Source organism: Somniosus microcephalus, chromosome 14, assembly GCF_052327205.1.
Source record: "Somniosus microcephalus isolate GS21.2 chromosome 14, FLI_Smic_1.0, whole genome shotgun sequence".
NCBI classification, from domain to species: domain Eukaryota; kingdom Metazoa; phylum Chordata; class Chondrichthyes; order Squaliformes; family Somniosidae; genus Somniosus; species Somniosus microcephalus.
In genome coordinates, this window is record NC_141000.1 from 90,379,205 (window position 1) to 90,402,096 (window position 22,892).

The window sequence follows — 22,892 nt, forward strand, 5'->3', positions numbered from 1 at the left end:
AGCTCATTGGTTTTGTAGTACTGTAACTGAAAACAAGGAATCTCTGGTTGGCTGGTACTATCTCTCTCTAGTCAAAGCAACAAAACTGGGCCCTCGCCCATCATTCTGAGTATAACACGTGCTAGGAGAATTCAGCTGGTTTGGGTTCAAATCCTTGCGGTTAGAGCTTTAGTAGCATTAAACAGATTTAGGGCATCGTTATTTGTAAATCTCCACATGCACAGAAATGGCATTTGTGTATACCTGTACACCTGGGTTTAAACCAAGCAAACTATAGAAATAGGAGAATTTGGGACCATTTTTACATTAACTTTTCAATTATTAGACTTTATTATAAAGCAAGCTTCACTGTAGAAGAATTCTTGCATCATGTAGTCAATCATTAAGAAAGTGGTTCTTCTCTACCCCCCCCTCCCCCCATAGAGAGAGAATAGTAACTGATTCTTGTTGATCGTGGTCATTCCTGCATTATAGCAAAAGAATAAATGCAATATGTGACCAAAAACCAGAGGTACTGTTCCAGTAATTAATTGCCATGGTTGTAGGAAGAAACATCAGGAATCATGGGGAAGCTGAGCTTAATAACACAAGAAATGGTGGTGGGTCTCTAGAGACTAGTTTCAATTCTTCTTTTTCCTCTGGGATTTATGAACTTCCTCTGATGTAATGATTAGCTAATATCAAAGGTTTCCGTTGTGCAATGAGTTCCAACCCTCATCTCCAACTTAAAATGGGATCCTTAATGATGAGTTATGGCTAACTGACATCATTTGTTCCCTGTTACTGATGGTGATGAGCATAGTTTATGGTACAAATGGCAAAATCGAATAATGATTATTGTTTTGCTTGGGTTTTCAGAAAAATGTATACCTACATTTTCCATTTCCTGGAATTGGTTAGAGGAAATGGAACTAATTTTTATCCAGATCCCAATGTACTTTTTTGTCAGATAGAAAATGTGGTTTTGTCATCAAAGAAAATCATAATTGGTCCTGTTTTACTCAATTTACTGAGTTGGTGGGGTTTCTTCTCAAAATTAATCTAGAAGTATTTTAACTGAAATATTGATTAAATCTGCCTGGTAACAAATAGTGTTTATTGAAATCTTGCAACATGTTACTAATGGGCCTGCCTGTTTACCTCCATCACAACTTTTTTTTTCCGGTTGCACGTTTCCTAACCAAGAGACTGTTTCTGGGCATCTACCAATGTTGCTGTAGAACAGATCTCGGATGATTTTCCATAGTACCTCCTCCCACCCCCAAACAAATGCACAAAAAGGATTTTTTTTAGATCATCCTAGTTCAATTTGTTGCCCTCCAATGTAAGTGCTTTGGTAGTGTGGGTACACACAGTCAAATACACTAACATCAGTCAGAAGGCTCATTCCAAGTTCAGTTACAAGAGTAAGTAGTCTACCATGCTTGTCCTACTGTGAAGACATTGAACCACTGAATACAATTGTTCAGGCATGGAGCTGACGGTACAATAATGCCACAGTGACTAACCAGTTATTTCTACAATGCTGACAGATCTGAGCAAGGGTATTCAGAGCATTCCAAAATAATTGAACCATGTTAATTCATTAATATTATGTTTAATATAATATAAAGACCTTTTAATTTGGTTTTCTTGGTGCAAAAATACATCAATTTACCACCTCCATGGGTTTAAAAGAGCAGCAATTCTGACGTGGGTTTTCTACAGTAATCGGGATTTAATATACTAACTCATCAATGGCTGTTTGTTATGGATATCTTTATTCAGTGTGCTCCCAACAATGGATCTGTATAAAGAAGCCATTTATTTTTCTTGGACTTCACCGGGAGTATTTTCTTCTTTGTGTAAGATTTCACCACCACACACTTCTAGCCGTGGTTGGCAGCTTTCTTCTCCTCGGTTGCAGTTAATGGAGCGAGGGGGTAGCTGCCCCTATGAATACTGTACTTTTGAGTTGACTTCGTCCTTCAGGCAAAAGGTCTCTCCTCCACTTGGCATACAGCTCGATGAAAAATCGCAATGTGTTGTGTGGAAAAATTTCAGAATTGAACTGTAGTTGTATGACCTGACGGCACACTGTGTAACTACAATAAAGTCCTATTGTAAAAAGGTAAATTTAGATTTTTCTAAGTGCAAATTTAATAAATTTAGTAGGATAGGAATCATCTACCCTTGAAAAACTTCCTTTTAAAAGAAACACAAATGAAAATAGTAACTTCATCTAGATCAAATTCAAAGCAGATTCTGTGTACATTGATTTGTGTGCTTTGAGTTGAAGGTCTAATTTTGTGCAGAAGGAGCACAGCAGTGGTTTGGTTTGTAGAATAAACATTCTGTCTCTTGGGACCTGACCACTCGGAAGTATTCTCATGAGTGATATCTACACAAGAAGATCAGTGGTTTTCTCTGTGTAGCTTAAAGCTGAAATTATCGATGTTATAGTGTGTGTATCAGATTATATGGAAGAAAACCCCTGACTTGTGCTTTCTTTGATGTTCTGCATGTGGGACAGGGTATTGACGTATTTTGAGGAATCATTTAGCGTACGTGGTTTAATGTGTTTGTTCTGGTTGAAGATTGCTGCAGTCAGTATTTTAATCATTAAAAAAAATTAAAAAATTCTCAAACCTTTTTAATGGCAGTTTCATACCTTTTTGCATTGAAACAAAACAAACTTTTCCTCTTGCTTTTATCTGTACAGAATACTCTGAATCAGGTTATTGGGATTTTTGTAATGACGAATGTTTGGAAGAACATATTCTTAAATATGCAGTTAAAAACCAAATACTGGATAGATAAAATGGGCATTTTAGTAAAATTGAAAAGGGGGGGAAGGGAAAGACAATTAATAGGTGTACCAATCACCGAGGGAATAAATTACTTGCATACTGTTTAATAGAAGACTGTTAGATGATATAAAAGATCATCAATAAAGTGATGGAAAGACATTAAAAAACAAAAGAATGTACAGGTTGTGGAGGGTGAAAAGACATGAGGAAGGGCCACACAAACAAAAAAGTTTATAAAAAAAAAAGGGATTAACAAGAGGGGGGGGAAAAAGGCAAATGCAGCAAATCTGAAATTAAAACATAAAATGCAAGTGAATCCAGTGGGTCCAGAGTAGAACATGAGGGGCTCAGACTCCCACCAATGAGTTATTCTGATTGATGTAAGGTCTGCTGGAAAGAAAATGGGGCTAAAGTCTGAAGTCACTGAGGTCGGGGCCCAGCAGAAAGATGGGCAATAAATGCTGGCCTTGCCAGTGACGCCCACATCCCATGAACAAATAAAAACAACCTAGGGTTGAGCTTTGTAGGAACAGTTTAGGAAGCCAAAGCAGGATAGGACAGAGTGGGAATGCTTAAATGTGCTGTCCACTGCTATAAATTCAAGGGGCAACCCACTTACATTAGAACCCTACACCAGCAATTGTAATAACTTCAATGCTTCTGAGAGTGACCTTTGTTTTGCTTTATAATGGGAACATTTGCAGCTGAAATGGGTTAGAAATGGTTTGAGATTTCATTTTGCTGTTGGATTAGAATTAAAAATGAAGTTAAGCACAAAACTTTCCAATTTAGCATGCGCAGAGGTCACGTGCCAGAGGGCTTAAAAGGGCTTGATGGGGTGGGAAATCACAAACGTGTGGACATCATAAGAGCAACATTGAGGGGCACAGCATTAACACAGTAGTAAAAGGAAAGAAAAAGAATTTGAGTTCATGAGCAGAGCAGAAGCCAAGGGAGAACCCATGGAGACGAGAGTTAGTGGAAGTATGCTAAGATGTAATGAATGTTTGTGTGTTATTGTGTTCTGTAGGGTGGGTGAATAAGCAATATGGCTTCCGACCTGCCAATATTTGATCAATCACGTTATTTGAATAAAGCAGAATAGTGTGACACTTTAAATGTGTCTTTAGTACAAAAATATAATCACTATACGGAAAACTTTTAATTACTGCATATCGATGTGATGTTTGCAGGTAGATTTATCCCATTGTGTCCATTATTTTGTGGGAAATGGGTGTTGTGGCAGGCTGCTATATGGCTGGAGCATTCCATATGATTGCGTGAGAACAGCCACACACAACCAATGATGATCAATGCTGCAATTTCTGCAAGCTTATCTAGTAATCTACAAATTACAGTACTGGGAAATATGTTAAGTTATAATTTTCATAATTACACACCTACATGAGCTGGGTAAGTTCTGTAGAAGGGTTTTGACCCGAAACGTTGACTCTATTTCTCTCTCCACGGATGTTGCCTGGCCTGCTGAGTTTTTCCAGCATTTTCTGTTGTTATTTTGAGCTGGGTAAGTGCTGAGTTAGTTGATTTTGACAAAATGACATGGGAAGTTAAAATTGGTGATGGTGTTCCAGGGTTGGACTGTGGGCAGGGGGGGGGGGGGGGGAAATTCTGGGTTTTGCTGCTTGTAATTTGATTTTCTCTGCAGTCAAGTAGACTACAGTCTATTTGTCCAGACCCGCAGATTGACGATGGCTCACTTGAGCAAGATACTGGAGTGCTGACAGCACCTCTGGAACGGTACCCAGTATAAGTAACCCCTTTGAGAAGTAAATGAGTAAGAGGAGAATATAGTGAATTTATGGTAAGATGATACTGGCAGCTTTATTTGTGAATATAGGAAGGGTGTTAAAGCGTAGTGAGGCCTATTGCTGACATTCCTTTGTGCTAGCCCATATGCAATCGGGCCAAATTTCAATGCTGGGATGAAAAATGCAATATTCGCCTTAATGTTTCTGCTAAATAGAAATATTGGGACCAAGCAATAATGTTAAGAGGTATGTCTCTGTTCAAGCAAATCTCTTGAAATTGCTGTTTTCTTAATATTTGAAATCATGTGAGCCTTAGGTTTCATTACCTACATGGTGAAATCCAGCTCTTATTAACCAGTGCAAAGTCAGGGTGGACTGGCTACCCCAAAAGGATGCGGGATTCTTAAAGATTCTCACAAAAAGGAGGGGGGGGGGGTGGGTGTCAATAATATAATGCTACGGAACCATTCACGGGGGGCACTGAACCATTCACGGGGACACTCGTAATTTTCCCATATGGCCAGCCCTCCTGGGTTCAAAGATAGAATTTAAATGGCTAAAGTGGTACCAGTTTAGAGTTTGTCTCCCTGTTTTGAAAATGGTGATGGAGGAGTGGGAGCAACCAATTCAACTACTGCAGCTGATCTCCACCTGACATACTGTAAATTTGTCCACGATAATTGAGACAAATTCCTTTGTGTTCATATGCATGAAGGTTTACCGTCAGTATTTAATATCCTGTGATGTTTATTGGCCCATTCTCGCTCTGATTCCTTCTACCTTTTCTCACCAACCCCTTTGTGGTTGGGTTCTTGCTCTTCCCTCAGTCTTGCTGCTTCAGTAGAGCACTAACAGCAGCTGTGAGGAGGGATGATGTGTTAGAAGGATCATCAAATGAGGCCATATGGGTTGAACTGATGAATAAAAAAGAGACAGTCATGCTGCTGGGAGTATACTATAGACCCCCAAATAGTCAGAGGGAGACAGAAGAGCAAATATGCAGGCAAATTTCTGAGATGTGCAAGAATAGGGCAGTACTAGTAGGGGATTTCAACTACCCTAATATTAACTGGGATAGAATCAGTGTAAAAAGTATAGAGGGTGCAGAATTCTTAAAATGCATTCAGGAGAACCTTTTTAGCCAGTACGTAGCAAGCCCAACAAGGTTCTGGACTTTGTTTTAGGGAATGAAGCTGGGCAGGTGAGCTGAGAGCACAGGAAGGGTATCGGGGAGAGCATTTTGGTGGTAGTGATCATAATTCAGTTAGATTTAGTGTAGTTATGGAAAAAGACAAAGATAGACCAGGAGTAAAAGTTCTCAACTGGGGAAAGGCCAATTTTATTAAGCTGAGATGTGATTTAGCAAAAGTGGACTGGAAACAGCTACTTGAAGGTAAATCAGTGTCAGAGCAGTGGGAGGCATTCAAGGAGGAGATAGTGAGGGTTCAGAGCAAATATATTCCCACAAAGAAAAAAGGTGGGACTCCCAAATCTAGACCCCCCTGGATCTCGAGGGGTATACAGGGTAGGATGAGGCAGAAAAGGGAAGGTTATGTCGGATACAGAGAGCTAAATACTGCAGAAAGCCGAGAGGATTATAGAAAGTGCAGGGGTGAAATTAAAAAGGAAATTAGGAAAGCAAGAAGAGGGCATGAAAAAATATTGGCAAGTAAAATCAAGGAAAACCCCAAAATGCTTTATAAATACATAAGGAGCAAGCGGCTAACAAAAGAAATAGTAGGGCCTATTAGAGACCAAAAAAGTAACCTGTGTGTGGAAGCGGAAGACGTGGGTATGGTTCTTAATTAATACTTTGCATCTGTCCTCACAAAAAAGAGGGACGATGCAGATACTGTAGTTGAAGAGGAGTGTGAAATATTAGATGAGATAAACATAGTGAGAAGGAAATATTGAGTGGTTTAGCATCTTTGAAAGTAGATAAATCACCAGGCCCGGATGGAATTGTAGCCCAGGCTGTTAAGAGTAGCAAGGGAGGAAATAGCGGAGGCTCTGACCATCATTTTCCAATCCTCTCTGGCTACAGGTGTGGTACTGGAGGACTGCTTACATTGTACCGTTGGTCTAGCCCTTTCTCCCTTTTTAAACAAGTAATTACAGACCAATCAGCCTAACCTCGGTGGTGGGCAAATTATTGGAAAAATTCTGAGGGACAGTATTAATCGTCATTTAGTAAGCACGGATTAATCAAGGACAGTCAGCATGGATTTGTTAAGGGGAGGTCATGTCTGACTAACTTAATTGAATTTTTTGAGGTGGTAACAAGGAGGGTCAATGAGGGTAGCGCATTTGATGTAGTCTACATGGATTTTAGCAAGGCTTTTGACAAGGCCCCGCATAGCAGACTGGTCAGAAAAGTAAAAGCCCCTCATCCAAGGGAAAGTGGCAAGTTGGCTCCAAAATTAGTTCAGTGGCAGGAAGCAAAGGGTAATGGTCGACGAGTGTTTTTGTGACTGGAAGACTGTTTCCAGTGGGGTTCTGCAGGGCTCAGTATTAGGTCCCTTGCTTTTTGTGGTATATATCGATGATTTAGACTTCAATGTAGGGGGCATGATTAAGAAGTTTTCAGATGATACAAAAATTGGCTGTGTGGTTGATAATGAGGAAGAAAGCTATAGACTGCAGGAAGATATCAATGGGCAGAAAAGTGGCAAATGGAATTCAATCCAGAGAAGTGTGAGGTAATGCATTTGGGGAGGGCTAACAAGGCAAGGGAATACACAATAAATAGTAGGATACTGAGAAGTGTGGAGGAACAGAGGGACCTTTGGGTGCATGTCCACAGATCCCTGAGGTAGCAGGACAGGTAGACAAGGCATATGGGATACTTTCCTTACTAACCAAAGCATAGAATATAAGAGCAGGGAGGTTATGCTTGAACTGCATAAAACATTAGGCCATAGCTAGAGTACTGCATACAGTTCTGGTCACCACATTACAGGAAAGATGTGATTGCACTAGAGAGGGTACAGAGGAGATTTATGAGGATGTTGCCAGGACTGGAGAATTTTTGGCATGAGTAAGATTGGATAGGTTGGGGTTGTTTTCTTTGGAACAGAGGAGGCTGAGGGGTGACTTAATTGAGGTGTATAAAATTATGAGGGGCCTAGATAGAATGGATAGTAAGGACCTATTTTCCTCAGCAGAGGGGTCAATAACCAGGGAGCATAGATTTAAAGTAACTGGTAGAAGGATTAGGGAGGAGTTGAGGAGAACTTTTTGCACCCAGAGGGTGGTGGGGGTCTGGAACTCACTGCCTGAAAGGGTGGTAGAGGCAGAAACCCTCGTCACATTTATAAAGTACTTGGATATGCACTTGATGTGCCGTAACCTACAGGACTACGGACCAAGAGCTGGATAGCTCTTTATTCGGCCGGCACGGACATGATGGGCCACATGGCCTCCTTCTGTGCTGTAAAATTCTAGGATTCTATAAGAGCAATCCTTATTAGAGTGGAGGATTGAAGCTGACTACCACTCCATGGAGCTGACATGTGACTTCTAATTGTTTCATTGTTACAGATGTTGAAGCTTCACTGATTTTGTTTTGTTTTCATTTCACAACCAGGAAACTCTTGGGAACATAACAATGTTTCGGACTGGCAAAGATCATTGTGGCCCATCCATTTGGCTGGTCCCAGAGTTCAAAAACAGAATTCACTACCTATATCTCTCCATTGATTTTTCTTGCCAAATGCCTGTCCAACTCCCTCATAAAATTACTCACATCAGCTTTGATTGCCTCCCTGGGCAATGCATTCCAAAGATTTAGCATCCTCTGTGTGTAGTAGGTGTATCTGATCTGCCCATTCATCGCTCGTCTGAGCTTCATATCATGCCGCCTCTTGCTGTTCATATATTCTACATTTCTTACAAATATGTAAAGCTTCTATTTAGTTATGCATAATATTAAAGATAGACCTGCCGTTTCTCACTTTCATATGTTGCCTCTGCCATCTCTCTTCCATTTTTCTTTCAAGTAACACAGAATTTCAGAGAGCTTATGTGAAGCTACCCACCGCTATCATCTTGGTGTTGTTATTCTTTCAGTAGTCGAGACACTGATATGCGTAATTTTTAATTTTTTTTTTTTTTTTTTTAGAGTAGTTAAACTGTATTTTGATAACTATTTAATTTCTGCTATGTCATGGGACATTAGTCTTCAGCAAAATATAATTTGAAAAATGTCCATGTTGAGTTGGCATTAATGGTAGGTAATCCACCACTTCCCTGGAAAGGGTGGGTTGTGTTCTTCAGATGACTAAAAACTTAAGTATAGTGTTTATGTCATGGTAGAAAGTATTCCACACTGGTTTCCTGTCTTCTGCCAAAGTTACTACATCATTTTAATATCTGTGGTAGAATCATAATTGCTATTTAAGAAAACCAGATTTCCTTAAAATGGCTTATTCTGCTATTCCAACTTTTCTTAGTAAACCTGATTATAGTGTAAAATACCATAATACGGTACAGAATATTGTTATGGACAATTAAAGTACTAGTTTATTTGCCGTAAAATGGAGATGTTTTATCAAAAAGACAGACATTACCTCTTCGAACACTGCAGGCTTCTGTGTGCTGCTTTGCCACTGGCCTCCTGGAGGTATGTGAGAATGGAGCAGGGTGACTGTCCTGCTTATTTTTTCCCCTGTCTTTGTCTACCCAGCCCCTTGACAGTTCAGTCAAGATGTACAATTCGAGTTGGAACTTGTGAATCCATGCTTAGTATCACAGAATCACAGAATCCTCACAGTGCAGATAGAGGCCATTTCAGCCCATCGAGCCTGCACCGACACATATCCCACCCGATCCCCGTAACCCCACGTATATTTAATCCCCTAACACTAAGGGTCAATTTATCATAGCCAAATCAACCCAAATCAACCTAACCTGCACATCTTTGGACTGTATGTTGTCATCCACTTTTTTCCCCAGCAGATAAGTTTCCAGTAACTGTAGAGATACTTCTGCATTGATTATGTGTTTGATTTACATTGTTTTATAATTATTTTATACTTGTGAGATACTGATTGGAATTGAGACTAAAGATTATTCTGTGTGGCATCAGTATTCTCCTTAATATTGTTGCTTGCTTTGATGGTACTGGCGCATATCATATTTCCTGAAATGGTCTTTTGAAGGTGAGTTAGTGTTTGCCTTATTGCAGCTTGTAAAATCTACATTATACCCTCTGCCAGCAATCCACAAGGTTTGAGGTTTTGGAACTACTATATTTAGCTCTGGGCCAGTAGAATATTTTCTGTAACAATCTGATAGACTGGTTCTTAAGTCTGAAATTCAAACTGTGGACAAATCTAAATTTAAATCCCTATAAATTAAATTCATATGCTGTTATATGCCAAAATTAACAATTTAAAAATAGTGAGAAAGAAAATAGAATCTTGTTTTTTTTTAATATTTCTATTTTGTTAATCATGACATCATGATCATGTGAAATGAAGTTCCATTCAAAAATTCTTCCCCCTCCCATCCTAATCTGTTTTCTCCCCTTGTATCTCCTTAAGCTGTTTGTGGAGCACTGGAGAGTGAGATCCTCTCGTATCCTCCCCAAGTGGGCATTTTATATTTGTGTACCTAAAATTACAAGTATTGTCTGGATTTTTGTCTACATGGGGAGAGGAATCGCAAAACACCTAGTCCTGCCCTCATTGGTTGGAACGTTCAACTTTGGCAGGGGCGTAAAACGGGTGATATTTGATTGGCTGCCTATTGTACACCCCGCCCAATTTTTGCTTCCCATCAGTGACGGCCAATCCGATATCACCCGTGTTGCACTCCCACTGAATTTGTAAGTTCCGGCAAAAAAAAATTTTGCTCTTAGTTTCCAACTAGATAGTATGGACAAAAACTTTGCAGCTTTTTTTCCTCCTCTTCTTCCTTTCTCCCCTCCACTCGCCAAAGGATCAAGGTAATTTTAGTGCCCTAGATACTGCCTCACCGGAGATCTGCAAACTTTCCATAGACTCTTCTTGGTCTATATAACTTTGCACTGTATCACTTGCTCACTGAGCCATTGTAGGAACACATTTCAGAAGTGCGTTAAGAAGAAATACAGCTAGCCTCAGATGGAGTGCTGCTGGGATCTTTACTGTTTGAGTTTCAGCTTGGGTCGGTTGCTCATGCTCTCACTGAGTGGTTGGTTCAACCTTACTCTAGCATTTCTGCATATATTCCAGGCTTACATTCCTTTCCAGCACTGATATCTTTTACCAGTACTGTTACCGGTGCCATCCTTTGCATGAGACGATAACCTGAAGTACATGTCTGTTCTAGTGGACATTAAAGATCCCATGATACTGTGCAGAGACCTGGCCAACATTTCTCCCTCAACCAACACCACCAAAAATAAATTAATTAATCATTTCTCTCTCTGCTATGTGCGAGAACTTGTTTGCAAAGTGGTTACACTTGTCGACCTAACACAGTCGCTGCACTTCAGCGTAATTCATTCTATGTGCTGCACCTTGAGATGTTTGAGGAATGTCATGAGGTGTTGCATAAATGTAAATCTTTCCTTTTACAGTCTCCTCAGTGTCCATAGTGGAGAAATAAAAATCAAGTCAGTCAGGGTTTCTAATCCTGATTTACTATCTTGGGGCAATTGCTGAAAAGTGCATATTTGGATGATGGATAACAGAGCTGGATTATAATGCCTCCATTGTAAAGTAACTTACTGATATTCACTACCTCAACATGGAGAATTTTGAAAATTTCTTACCATTCCATTATCTGAACAATGACTTTGAAATAGGTACTTTTTAAAAATCTAAACTAGTTTTTGGCTTGTAGGTTTTCAAATCATAGAAACTTACAGCACAGAAGGAGGTCATTCGGCCCGTCGTGCCTGTGCCAGCTCTTTGAAAGAGCAGTCATGCTCAGTCCCACATCCCTGCTTTTTGTCTGTAACCCTGTAAGTTCCTCATCCTCAAGTACCTGTCCAACTCCCTTTTAAAATTATTGATGGAATCAGCTTCCACCACCTTTTCGGGTACAGTGTTCCAGATCGTGAAAACTGAGTGGAAAAAAATTCACCTCCTCTCCCCTCGAGATGTTTTTCCAATGATTGTAAATCTCTGACCTCTGGTTATTGACCCACTCAGAGGAAGCAGCCTTTCTCTATCGGCTCTATCAAAATCTCTCATCTTGAATACCTCTATTAGCTCACCTCTTAACCTTCTCTGTTCCAAGCAGACCAGTCCTAACTTTTCCAGCATCTCCTCATAACTGAAGTCCCTCATCCCTGATAACATCCTGATAAACCTCCTTTGTACCCTTTCTAAGGCCTTTACATCTTTCCTGAAGTGTGGTTCCCAGAATTGTCCACAATACTCCAGCTGAGGCCTAACCAGTGATTTATGAAGCATGATCTCTTTACTTTCCTATTCTCTGGCTCTATTTATAAACTGAAGTAAACCATATGCTTTTTTAACCACCTAATCAACTTGCCTTGCCACCTTTAAGGATTTGTGTATATGGACACCAACTACACTTTTCAAAATCGTGCCATTTATAATATACTGTCTTTCCATAATAGTCCTCCCAAAGTGCATCACTTCACACTTCCCCACATTGAACTCCCATCTGTCACGTTTCTGCCCATTTAACCATCCTGTGTATATCATCCTGAGGTCTACAACTATCCTCATCACTACCTATTACATTGCCAAGTTTCATATCATCTGCAAACATTATAATGCTGCTCCCTACACCTGAGTCTAGGTCATTTATAAAAATTGATGAGTAATACATCAACAGCAATTTGTATTTATATAGCACCATTAACGTAGTAAAACATCCCAAGGCGCTTCATAGGAGTGTTACCAGACAAAATCTGACACCGAGCCACATAAAGAGATATTTGGGCAGATGACAAAAAGCTTTGTCAAAGAGGTAGGTTTTAAGGAGCGTCTTAAAGGAAGAAAGAGAGGTCGAGAAGTTTAGGGAGGGAACTCCAGAGCTTAGGGCCTTGGCACCTGAAAGCATAGCCAGCAATGGTGGAATGATTAAAATCGGGGATGCTCAAGAGGCCAGAATTGGAGGAGCGCAGATATCTCTGAGGGTTGTAGGGCTGGAGGAGATGACTGAAATAGGGAGGGGCGAGGCCATGGAGGAATTTGAAAACAAGGATGAGGATTTTTAAAATTAGGCGTTGTTTAACTAGGAGCCAATGTAGGTCAGCGAGCACAGGAGTGATGGGTGAACTTGGTGTGAGTTAGGATGCAGGCAGCAGAATTTTGGATAACCTCAAGTTTACTGAGAATGTGGGAGGCCGGCCAGGAGTGTGTTGGAATTGTCAAGTCGAGGTAACAAAGGCATGGATGAGGGTTTCAGCAATAGATGAGCTGAGGCAGGGGCAGAGTCGGGCAATGTTAGAGGTAGAAATAGGCGGTCTTAGTGATGGTGCAGATATGTGGTTGGAAGCTCACCTCGGGGTTAAATATGATACCAAGGTTGAAAACCGTCTGGTCCAGCCTCAAAACTGAATGGACCCAAAACTGACCCTTGGGGAACACCACTGCAAATCACCTCCCAGTCTGAAAAACATGCATCACCACCACACTCTGCTTCCTGTCACTGAGTCAGTTCCACACCACCACTTTCCCTTAATTCCATGCACTTTCATCGTCTTAACAAGCCTCCTGTGTGCCACTTTGTCAAATGTGGTGTAGATTTTAATAGAAAAAAAGACATTTTGCAAGTGTGAGCGATTTTACAGTACTGCATAGAGACATGATTTTGAAGGCTGGTGATACACTGCTTAATAAACAGGAGACCTAAAACATTTTTTTAAACAGTTGATGTACAATATTGTCTGAAAAATGTAATACATATGTTCTGGTATTCACTTTCATGTGCATCTGTACAGGGCACTGAATGTACTTCAAGTTGTTGATCATTTTTCTTATTCAGATCCTCAATGTATTTCTACAAAATGTCAATGAATTTGTTCTATTTCATCTGCTAAATTTCAGTATATTTTCCAAGATGTAATAACATTAGAAAATTGACTTAAAATTAGTTTAATCCGAGTGAAAATTTGTCGTCTTCTCGGGGTTTAAATGAATTCAAAAGCTCTGAGCTCCGCAGAGGATCCAGATTTACTGTTGGAGAAATCCTCCCTAGTTTGATCAAATTTCTATTTCCTTAGACTTAGTTTTAATTTCTCATAGTTATGACGATTTGTGGATTGGTGCTTTTCAGTCATTCGACCATACAAAATATTTCTTAATAAAGATATAGTTGTAGTATTTGTATAAAAAGATGTACTCTCAAAAACAACCAAATGTAGTCAAATTAATGCGCAGTAGTTTATGGGAAGCTGAGGTCAGTTATGTCGTTACAAGGCAGGCAAAGGTTTTGGTGGCCAGGTTGTGGTTTACCAGGCATTCACGTGCAGATGCATGTATAAGGAAACCAGCTTTTAGAGAATCGACTCTGGCCTACTTATGCCTTGCATTATATTTAAGATTAAATTTTAATTTTGGAATGGATGACTGATAATTGAACTGGTCATGGTTAGGAGTTGAAATATTTGACTTCCATCTCGATGAGTTCAGCTACAGTGCAATCTTCCAAAATGTGAGCACCCCTTGTGACCAGCAAAACTTCCCATTATCCATCTCTTCTAATTAACTAAACTGTGTAAGATGTAGGGGGCAGGAATCTAGGCTCATGCACACATTCTTTTCTGATGAATATTTTTATTCAGACGGTATCTATATAAAATATGTTTTTTTTCCATTTATGCTATGATCCAAGGAGTGATCACAACAGCCTGTTTGATTTTGTTTTAGTATTGGAGGGGAAAATGAGAAGCGAGAGACTCTTCAGGAATTGTGTATAGGGGAAAAATAGACTGGTACAAAATTTGTTTCTAAAGAAATCTCATTTATGAATTACACCAATTTTTCTATAACCATTAGAAAGGTACAAACCCCTAAGAGCTCCACTAATCGCACAAATTGGTCAATTGCTCTCCATTGGATTAGGGGTCCAGTGACCTATATCGCAGCATGGAGAAAGAGTCGTGGGACCGAGATCACAGTCATCATTCAGTGATATCTACTTTATATAAAATAAAAAATGCCCTTTTACCTCCTCACGGTTTATGATTCCAGTGGTTGTTGCAGTCCTCCAGTACCTCACGCAAGTAAATATTCTTAGTGGACGAGTCTAGACAGTGCGCATTGGAAGACTGTTGACTTGACATGTCCTCATCTGACATTTATACATGCGCACTTTTCCAGCAGGGATCACTGGATAGCGATCAGGAACCTTATTTGATTAGAAGTGCTGAGACTAATTGCAGTGCCTCTACCAGCACTCTGAGATCAGCTAACTCAACATAAGAGTTAAATTTGAAACCTCCCTGGTTTATATGGCTGAGTAACATACCACCTGGTGAATTTGCCCAAAACATTGTGCAAAAGCTTCTTTTGGTGGCACTGCAGTACCCCATTTGATTTTATCACCGTGATTCTAAACTTGCCAATACCTCAGATTTTGAGGTTCCCATTTGTAGATTAATTTAATTCTGCAATTAAGTTGTGTTACACCATAAAGTTTACTTTTTTTATAAACCATCAAATGCAATGTCACTAATCGCAAAAATCCTAGCAAAAATTATTTGAAAGCTAGTGTGGTCTTTCTGGAACATTATTTTCCATAACTGTGTTCCTGCTGGTTCTGTAGTGACCTGTGTCAGCATTTTGCCCCAGAAAAATAGTTTTGGGAGGGCTATAACATTTAGCAGCAGTGTGTGATGCCACAAGGATTATGCTGAAGGGGATGAAATCGCTCCACTCTTTCTTGGCCCCTACTTCCAAGAATTGGAACCATTCATTAATCACAGGCACACGTGCCACATAGACCATTCCAGTGCAGTGCTTCCTGCATACTGTATTTGTTTCTCTGTTGGAAGGGTATAGTACTATCAGATCAAATACTTTCCTACTTTCCATCTATTCAAGGAGCTGTGGTGTTACCAAAATGACACGTCTTAGACATGAGATTGTACCACAGCCTGTGTGTATGAATTACAATGCCTCCTGTACTGTGAAGATATTTCCATTTCCCACAGTTTGTTTGTATGCCCTCTCCACATGCTGATGAAGTATGCAACACATGCCAAAGTTGAGGCAGCTTTGTGCTGTAGACCTAAAGTTTCTGCAGTCTGCTCAAACTTTCCCACATTCCTTTCATTTATGATTATCTATACAGTATAAGAAAATATTTTTTGCCCCAGGACCTTCACATACTCTCTGCACTATTTATGCAACACACAAGTGATATGAACACACCAAAAATGGGTAAATTTACATTAGTGCCTTGAATTAGAAAGTAAAAAGTGAACAACAGACTAATTGGCATGTACATGGGTTTACTTCATGCATTTAAACAAGGTCTCTTTTTATAATCAAGCTACAGTAGATTTTCTGGCAACAGCCAAAATGTTTAATTTGTAAAACTTCTTCACTGTTTACTTTTCATTTTCAAGTTGCATTGCCCCTTTGATCCAAGAGGTATAGTGAAATCAGAACCCTGGAAAAGCTCACTTGTGATTTTCCAACATTGTAAGCAGCCTCATTGAAATGTTTACATGTACAGTATCATTTTTTTAAAAAGTGCCGGGCACCATTATTCTCAATTTCTTGTTGATGTGTTGTGCTAAACACATTAAAGAAGAAACAAAACCACAGTATCCAAAGTCAGTCAGTATATCTCTGCAATTGATATGTATGTATGAGTTTAAGATTGATCACAAGGTAAATTTTACAAAAATGTGATGGTTTGATCAAGATAAAGAGCTAGAAGTTGTACACTTGTAGCAGTGAGTTGGTAATCTTTTGTATCTCTACATATAGACTTTGACCTCGTAGCCAGTGTAGTCAGCTGATCCAGAACTGCATTTGTAGCTAAGTGTGCAGCCAAAATAACAAGTTATTTTATTGCCGCAGGCTCACATTATGATGAGAACAATTGCATTTATAAAAATCTAGTGATGTTCCGTCGTACTGCTTTTGGATAAGAAGTAAAGGGGTTTTGTTCTTGGCTACGCCGTGCTGCTGAGTCCTAATGTGTCATTGGTGGGGACCTTGAACCATCTGTAGTTCTGACGGCTATGTTTTAGGGTACTGCCACAGACCCTAATCAACAACAAATAACCCCAGCTCCCAGCACTGGTGGTGAATGTACACCTGGTGCTCCTAGGCAGTGATTTGCACTTATATCTTGACACACTGGGCTGCTGCATAGTCCTGCAACCTCTCCCACTCCATCGCTCCTCCCCCACCCCATGCAGATTCTTCAAGTCCTCTGAACTTTTTCAGTCTTCTCTTGCATCTTGAATTCTGCAAGCTTAACAGCTTCCCTACTCCTGCCTCCAGTTCCGAGTGTCCATGGGTCACTTGTCTCACTGTGCTTAAACTCTTCCAGCTTCAATCCATCCATCTGCTCTAAATTCTGTTGACTTTGTTAGGCCCATCTTCCAACAGTTCCTTTTACTCTTGGGAAATTTAAAAAAAGAGTAAAATTAACATGGAGACTTCACACTAGACTCTAGCTGTATGTTGGCAGAAGAGCCTGAGAGTGTCAAGTGAGCTCAGAAAGAAAGAAAAGAAAGACTTGCATTTATATAACGCTTTTCACGACCACCCGATGTCCCAAAGCGCTTTACAGCCACTGAAGTACTTTTGAAGTGTAGCTCCTGTTGTAATGTAGGAAACGCAGCAGCCAGTATGCATATAGCATGCTCCCACAAACAGCAATGTGATAATGAGCAGATAATCTATTTTAGTGATGTTGATTGAGGAATAAATATTGGCTTGGACACTGGGGATAACTCCCCTGCAGGTGCATGAGGGAAACAAGAGAGGCCATTGTGAATAAGACTCTGGGAAAGAGGAACCAGTCGTCCCAGGCCAGTTGGGTCATTACTTCTTGCTGAAGACCATGTTACAATCTCACCTTCTCCAAACACACTTTAAAAAAAATTTGCATTTAGTGTGGAGTAGGCGCATACCTACTCTGACCTAAAACTTTTAAATATCATGCATGGAGTGAACAGGATTATCCTTTCCTTGAATTACGTGCTAGAAAGATGGATGGAATGCTCACCCACGCGGAGTGTTTGAGAGAGGGGGTTGTAGGACTGGAGGAGGTTATAGAGCTAGTGAGGGGTGAGGTCACAAAGGGATTTAAACATGAGACTTTTAAATTGGAGGCGCTGGGGAGGGAGCCAGTGTAGGTTACCGAGGACAGGGGTGATTAGTGAGTGAGACTTTGTGCAGGATAGAATGCAGACAGCAGAGTTTTGAAAGTTTAGAGGGTGGAGGGTGGAAGTACAGCCAGGAGAGCTTTGGAATAAGAGTCTGAAGGTGACAGAGACAGCGACAGGTGACTGGGTGTTATCCACGTACATGGGGAAGCTGACCCCCATGCTTGCGATGATATTGCATAGAGGCAGCATGTAGATGAGGAAGTGGCCAAGGATAATTCCTTGGGGGACTTTGGAGGTGATTGTACGGGAGTGGAAATTGTAGCTATTGCTGGAATGCATTAGCTACGATCAGATAGGTAAGAATGGAACCAAGGTAGGACAGTCCCACTGAGCTGAACAATGGAGGGAAAGCTTTGGAGGAAGGTTGTGTGGGCAAAAGCTGCAGAGAGGATGAGGAAGGATAATGCATAGTGGTCACAGTTATGCAGAATGCCATTAGTGACTTTAGTTGGGGCCATTTCATTGCTGTGGCAGGTGGAAATGTATACACACATACATGTACACGCTTGTGTGTATATAAACTTTCACAATAAAACATGTCACACAAGACCAGGCCAATGCGATCCCACAGAATGGGGCTTCAGCAACAGATGTGCTTAATTTTGTTACTGTAGCTTGGTAGTCTTGGTCACAGGTTTTAGAAAATCTGTTATAATGCAAGAAAAAATGGAGAATGCTATAAATTTAGATTTCTAAATCTCCTTGAATTCTTTTCAGTTTTTATTGAATATTCAGTATTTCAGATTTTATTTAAAACACTAATCTGAGCCACACCTGCTGATGAAAATGCAGAGTACAGTACCTGCATTTGAGGATTGAATGGTGCTTTCTAAACTTTCTGCAAAAGAAATAGTATTGTAACCATGACCCCACTACCGAACATCAAACCACCGTTTCCAAGACTGTCACTGACCTCATCTCCTCTGGAGATCTTCCCCCCCGCTGCCACCAACCTCATAGTTCCCCAACCCCGCACAGCCCGCTTCTACCTCCTTCCCAAGATCCACAAACAGGACTGCCCTGGTAGACCCATCGTTTCAGCCTGTTCTTGCCCTACGGAACTTATCTCTTCCTATCTTGACTCTATCTTTTCTCCCCTTGTCCAGTCTCTTCCCACCTACATCCGCGACTCTTCGGACGCCCTCCGCCACTTTAACAGTTTCCAGTTTCCTGGCCCCAACCGCTTCCTTTTCACCATGGACGTACAATCCCTCTACACCTCCATCCCCCACCCGGATGGCCTGAGGGCACTCCGCTTCTTCCTTGAACAGAGGCCCGACCAGTCCCCATCCACCACGACCCTCCTCCGCCTGGCTGAACTTGTTCTCACATTGAACAACTTCTCCTTTAACTCCACTCATTTCCTCCAAATCAAAGGTGTTGCCATGGGTACCCGCATGGGTCCTAGCTATGCCTGCCTTTTCGTGGGCTATGTGGAACAATCTTTGTTCCAGTCCTACTCGGGTCCCCTCCCTCACCTCTTTTTCCGATACATTGATGACTGTATCGGTGCCGTTTCCTGCTCTCGCCCCGAACTTGACAATTTCATTCACTTTGCCTCCAATTTCCACCCTTCCCTCACCTTCACATGGTCCATCTCTGACTCTTCCCTTCCCTTCCTCGACTTCTCCTTCTCCATCTCTGGGGATAGGTTATCGACCAATATTTACTACAAGCCCACTGACTCCCACAGCTACCTGGACTACACTTCCTCCCACCCCGCTTCCTGTAAGGACTCTATTCCATTCTCCCAGTTTCTCCGCCTCCGCCGTATCTGCTCCGACGATGCCACCTTCCACACCAGTGCTTCAGACATGTCTTCCTTTTTCCGCAACCGAGGGTTCCCCTCTACCGTGGTGGACACTGCCCTCGACCGTGTCAGTTCTATCTCCCGCACCTCTGCCCTCACCCTTGCCCCTCCCTCCCGGAACCACGATAGGGTTCCCCTTGTCCTCACCTTTCACCCCACCAGCCTCCACATTCAACGGATCATCCTCCGGCATTTCCGCTACCTCCAAAGTGATCCCACCACCAAACGTATCTTCCCCTCCCCTCCCCTTTCAGCATTCCGCAGGGACCGCTCTCTCCGAGACACCCTAGTCCACTCCTCTATCACCCCAAACAGCCCTTCCCCTTCGCCTGGCACCTTCCCGTGCAAGCGGAGGAGATGTAACACCTGCCCCTATACCTCCCCCCCTCCCCACTGTCCAGGGCCCCAAACACCCCTTCCAGGTGAAACAGCGATTTACTTGTACTTCTCGCAATCTAGTATACTGTATTCGCTGCTCACGATGCGGTCTCCTCTACATTGGGGAGACCAAACGCAGATTGGGTGACCGCTTTGCGGAACACCTCCGTTCAGTCCGTAAGGGGTGACCCCGAGCTTCCGGTCGCCTGTCATTTCAATTCACCGCTCCATTCCCACTCGGACCTCACCGTCCTTGGCCTCTTGTACTGTTCCACGGAAGCTCAACGTAAACTCGAGGAACAGCACCTCATCTTCCGATTAGGCACTTTGCAGCCTTCCGGTCTCAATATCGAGTTCAACAATTTCAGATCATAACCTCGGCCCCTATTTCATTTTTACTTATATTTTTCCACTCCTTTCCTCCCCCCCCCCCTTTCCTTTTGTTTCTCTCTCACACCTGGCAGCTATCTTGCCCTGCCAGTACACTTTACACCTAATCCCAGCCTATTACCATCTCGTCTAGCTTCTAATCTCTTTTACTTCTTTTGGTTCTTTTATTCTTTTGTCCGATCGCAGCCCTGCCTTCGATCTAGTTCCTTTTCTCTCCAGTTTTGAAGAAGGGTCAAACCCGAAACGTCAACTCAAATTTCTCTCCACGGATGTTGCCTGACCTGCTGAGTTTTTCCAGCATTTTCTGTTGTTATTTCGGATTTCCAACATCTGCAGTATTTTGCTATCGTGATAATTTTTTCCATTGGAGTTAAACAGATGAGAACTGCCACCTTGTATTCTTTAAAAGGGCCACTTATTAGAATCCTAATTTAGGAAGTCTGAACATCTTCATTGCTTTGCCTCTTGTTCAATATTTTAATCCAACATAAAAAATTTCTAATACGCAAGGATATTAAGCATTTCTGATTACTATTTTTAGTTTTTATTATCAAGAAGCTTCCAAAAACCCTGTTCTTTCAGAGCAGTAACCTTTTCCTTGTTCCAAGTAGTAACAGTGAAACATACTGTATATTCAAGGTTGAAATAGAGAGATAGACCGACTCTAGAGGAATCAAGGGATATGGATTGGGCGGGAAAGTGGAATGGAGGCAGAAGATCAGCCATGATCTTATTGAATGGCGGAGCAGGCTTGAGGGGCTGAATGGCCGACTCCTGCTCCTAATGCTTATGTTCTTATCACTTGAGTAATGGTTTCTGAGAAGTCCAGTAATATTGAGACACAAATGGGAGTCCATCTAGGTCAATATGTTTGTTGTGTGGAAATGAGATGGATTACAATTTAAATATCTAGTAATTTAAACTTTAGGAATCTCTGAGTTGTGGTTTAAATTTTCCTGCTTCAGATGGTATGATCCTCCATTTAAGTCATATTTGTACTCTTTTCAAACATGTGAGCCAATCTGTACTTTACATGGAGTGGTCAAGATTACAAGGCCTATGCCTCAGTGACCTATAAATGTAACATTGGATATGAATTTTTAGTTTCATTGTGATAGTGTTCAGGCCTAAGTTTTTTTTAAATCTAGAGTGTACAGTATAGGCTGGTGGCCCACTATGCCTCTCTGTCTGAAATGACCGTGCCATGATCTTTTTAACTCCGTTTCCTCCATTAATGGATGGAATTTGAAAATTGCAGAGCTCTTGTGTGCTCTTCTTGAGTTTTCTGCAATTTCCAAGTGTTAGATGGTGTATAGATTTCTGCTTTGGAGGTGGATTGAAATATCTTGTCTTCTGATGTGCTGCTTTTTTTTTTCCCTAGGAGGAATCTTACAAAGCTGTCACTCATCTTTAGCCACATGCTTGCAGAAATCAAGGCCATCTTCCCTTCTGGCCACTTTCAGGGTGACAACTTTCGCATCACAAAGGCAGATGCTGCTGAATTTTGGAAACGGGCTTTTGATGATAAGTAAGTATGACCGTAAAGCTTTTTCTTAAGTGATAGAAAATGGAGTGCTTTTTCATTTTAGTGTCGCCATGAAGCACGTCCAGCGTGGTGTGGTGTTTCTTAACCTCAATAGCACCTCTTACTGCACCAGTGAGTTTTTCTTAAAGTTTATCCTAATGGCTAGTTTGAGTAAGACTTGAGTGGTAATTTGTACCAAATTTTGCATACAGTTGTGCGGTGGATCCATGCTCATGACTAATTGAGTTGAAACTACTTATTTCACTTGGTACCCTTACAGCCAGCAGAGCTTGAGATGACTTTCATCCTGTTAGCTACTTCTCTGTTAGGCCAGTTTACATTTTTTAGCAACTGTCCATAATAGCAAATAAATTGCCCAAGTGTTTGTAGTGCATAAAAATTGGTGTTACCAAACTGCTATGCATTGTCGTGCAGTTAAAATAAATAACATTGTGACATGCTTTTGTTGCTGCTTTTTATGTGGAGCAATAAATGTCCGCTGCTACTTCTGTAGATTTCTCCAATACGTTGAGATTATCTTCTCTGGTTTGACCTTTTCAGTATTTCATACTTCAACGCTTGGCTTCGTCATCACTGCAACAGTAGATTTACAGATAAGATGCAATAAGAGGCCACCATAATCCACAAATAAATATTTAGAGGCCAAACATTAAAATACAGCATTCATTGTTCATTTTGAAGCATTTTTTGCTGTTTGGAATCCATTATTATCCACCAACAACCTCTGCTGAATTAATAATTTTATGTAACTAAATACACAGAAGTACATTTGCTTTTGCAGGCTCTCTTTTCAAATCAGTTATGTAATAAAAACAAAATTAGGTACTAAATTTAGATACACTAGTTCTTGATGTTAGCTATGTTGACTGGTGCTGTCATCCTCCTGCAAAAT

General features: G+C 41.0%; 1 protein-coding gene across 2 annotated transcripts in view; it reads left to right on the plus strand.

Moving 5' to 3' along the window:
- Positions 1-22,892, plus strand: part of cblb (Cbl proto-oncogene B, E3 ubiquitin protein ligase) — a 184,406-nt gene that overhangs the window by 80,038 nt on the left and 81,476 nt on the right. For both annotated transcript variants that reach the window (XM_086006910.1, XM_086006911.1), the window contains exon 2: positions 21,836-21,982. In XM_086006910.1, coding sequence (XP_085863036.1) covers positions 21,836-21,982 — 147 coding nt within the window. The remainder of the gene's footprint in view (positions 1-21,835; positions 21,983-22,892) is intronic.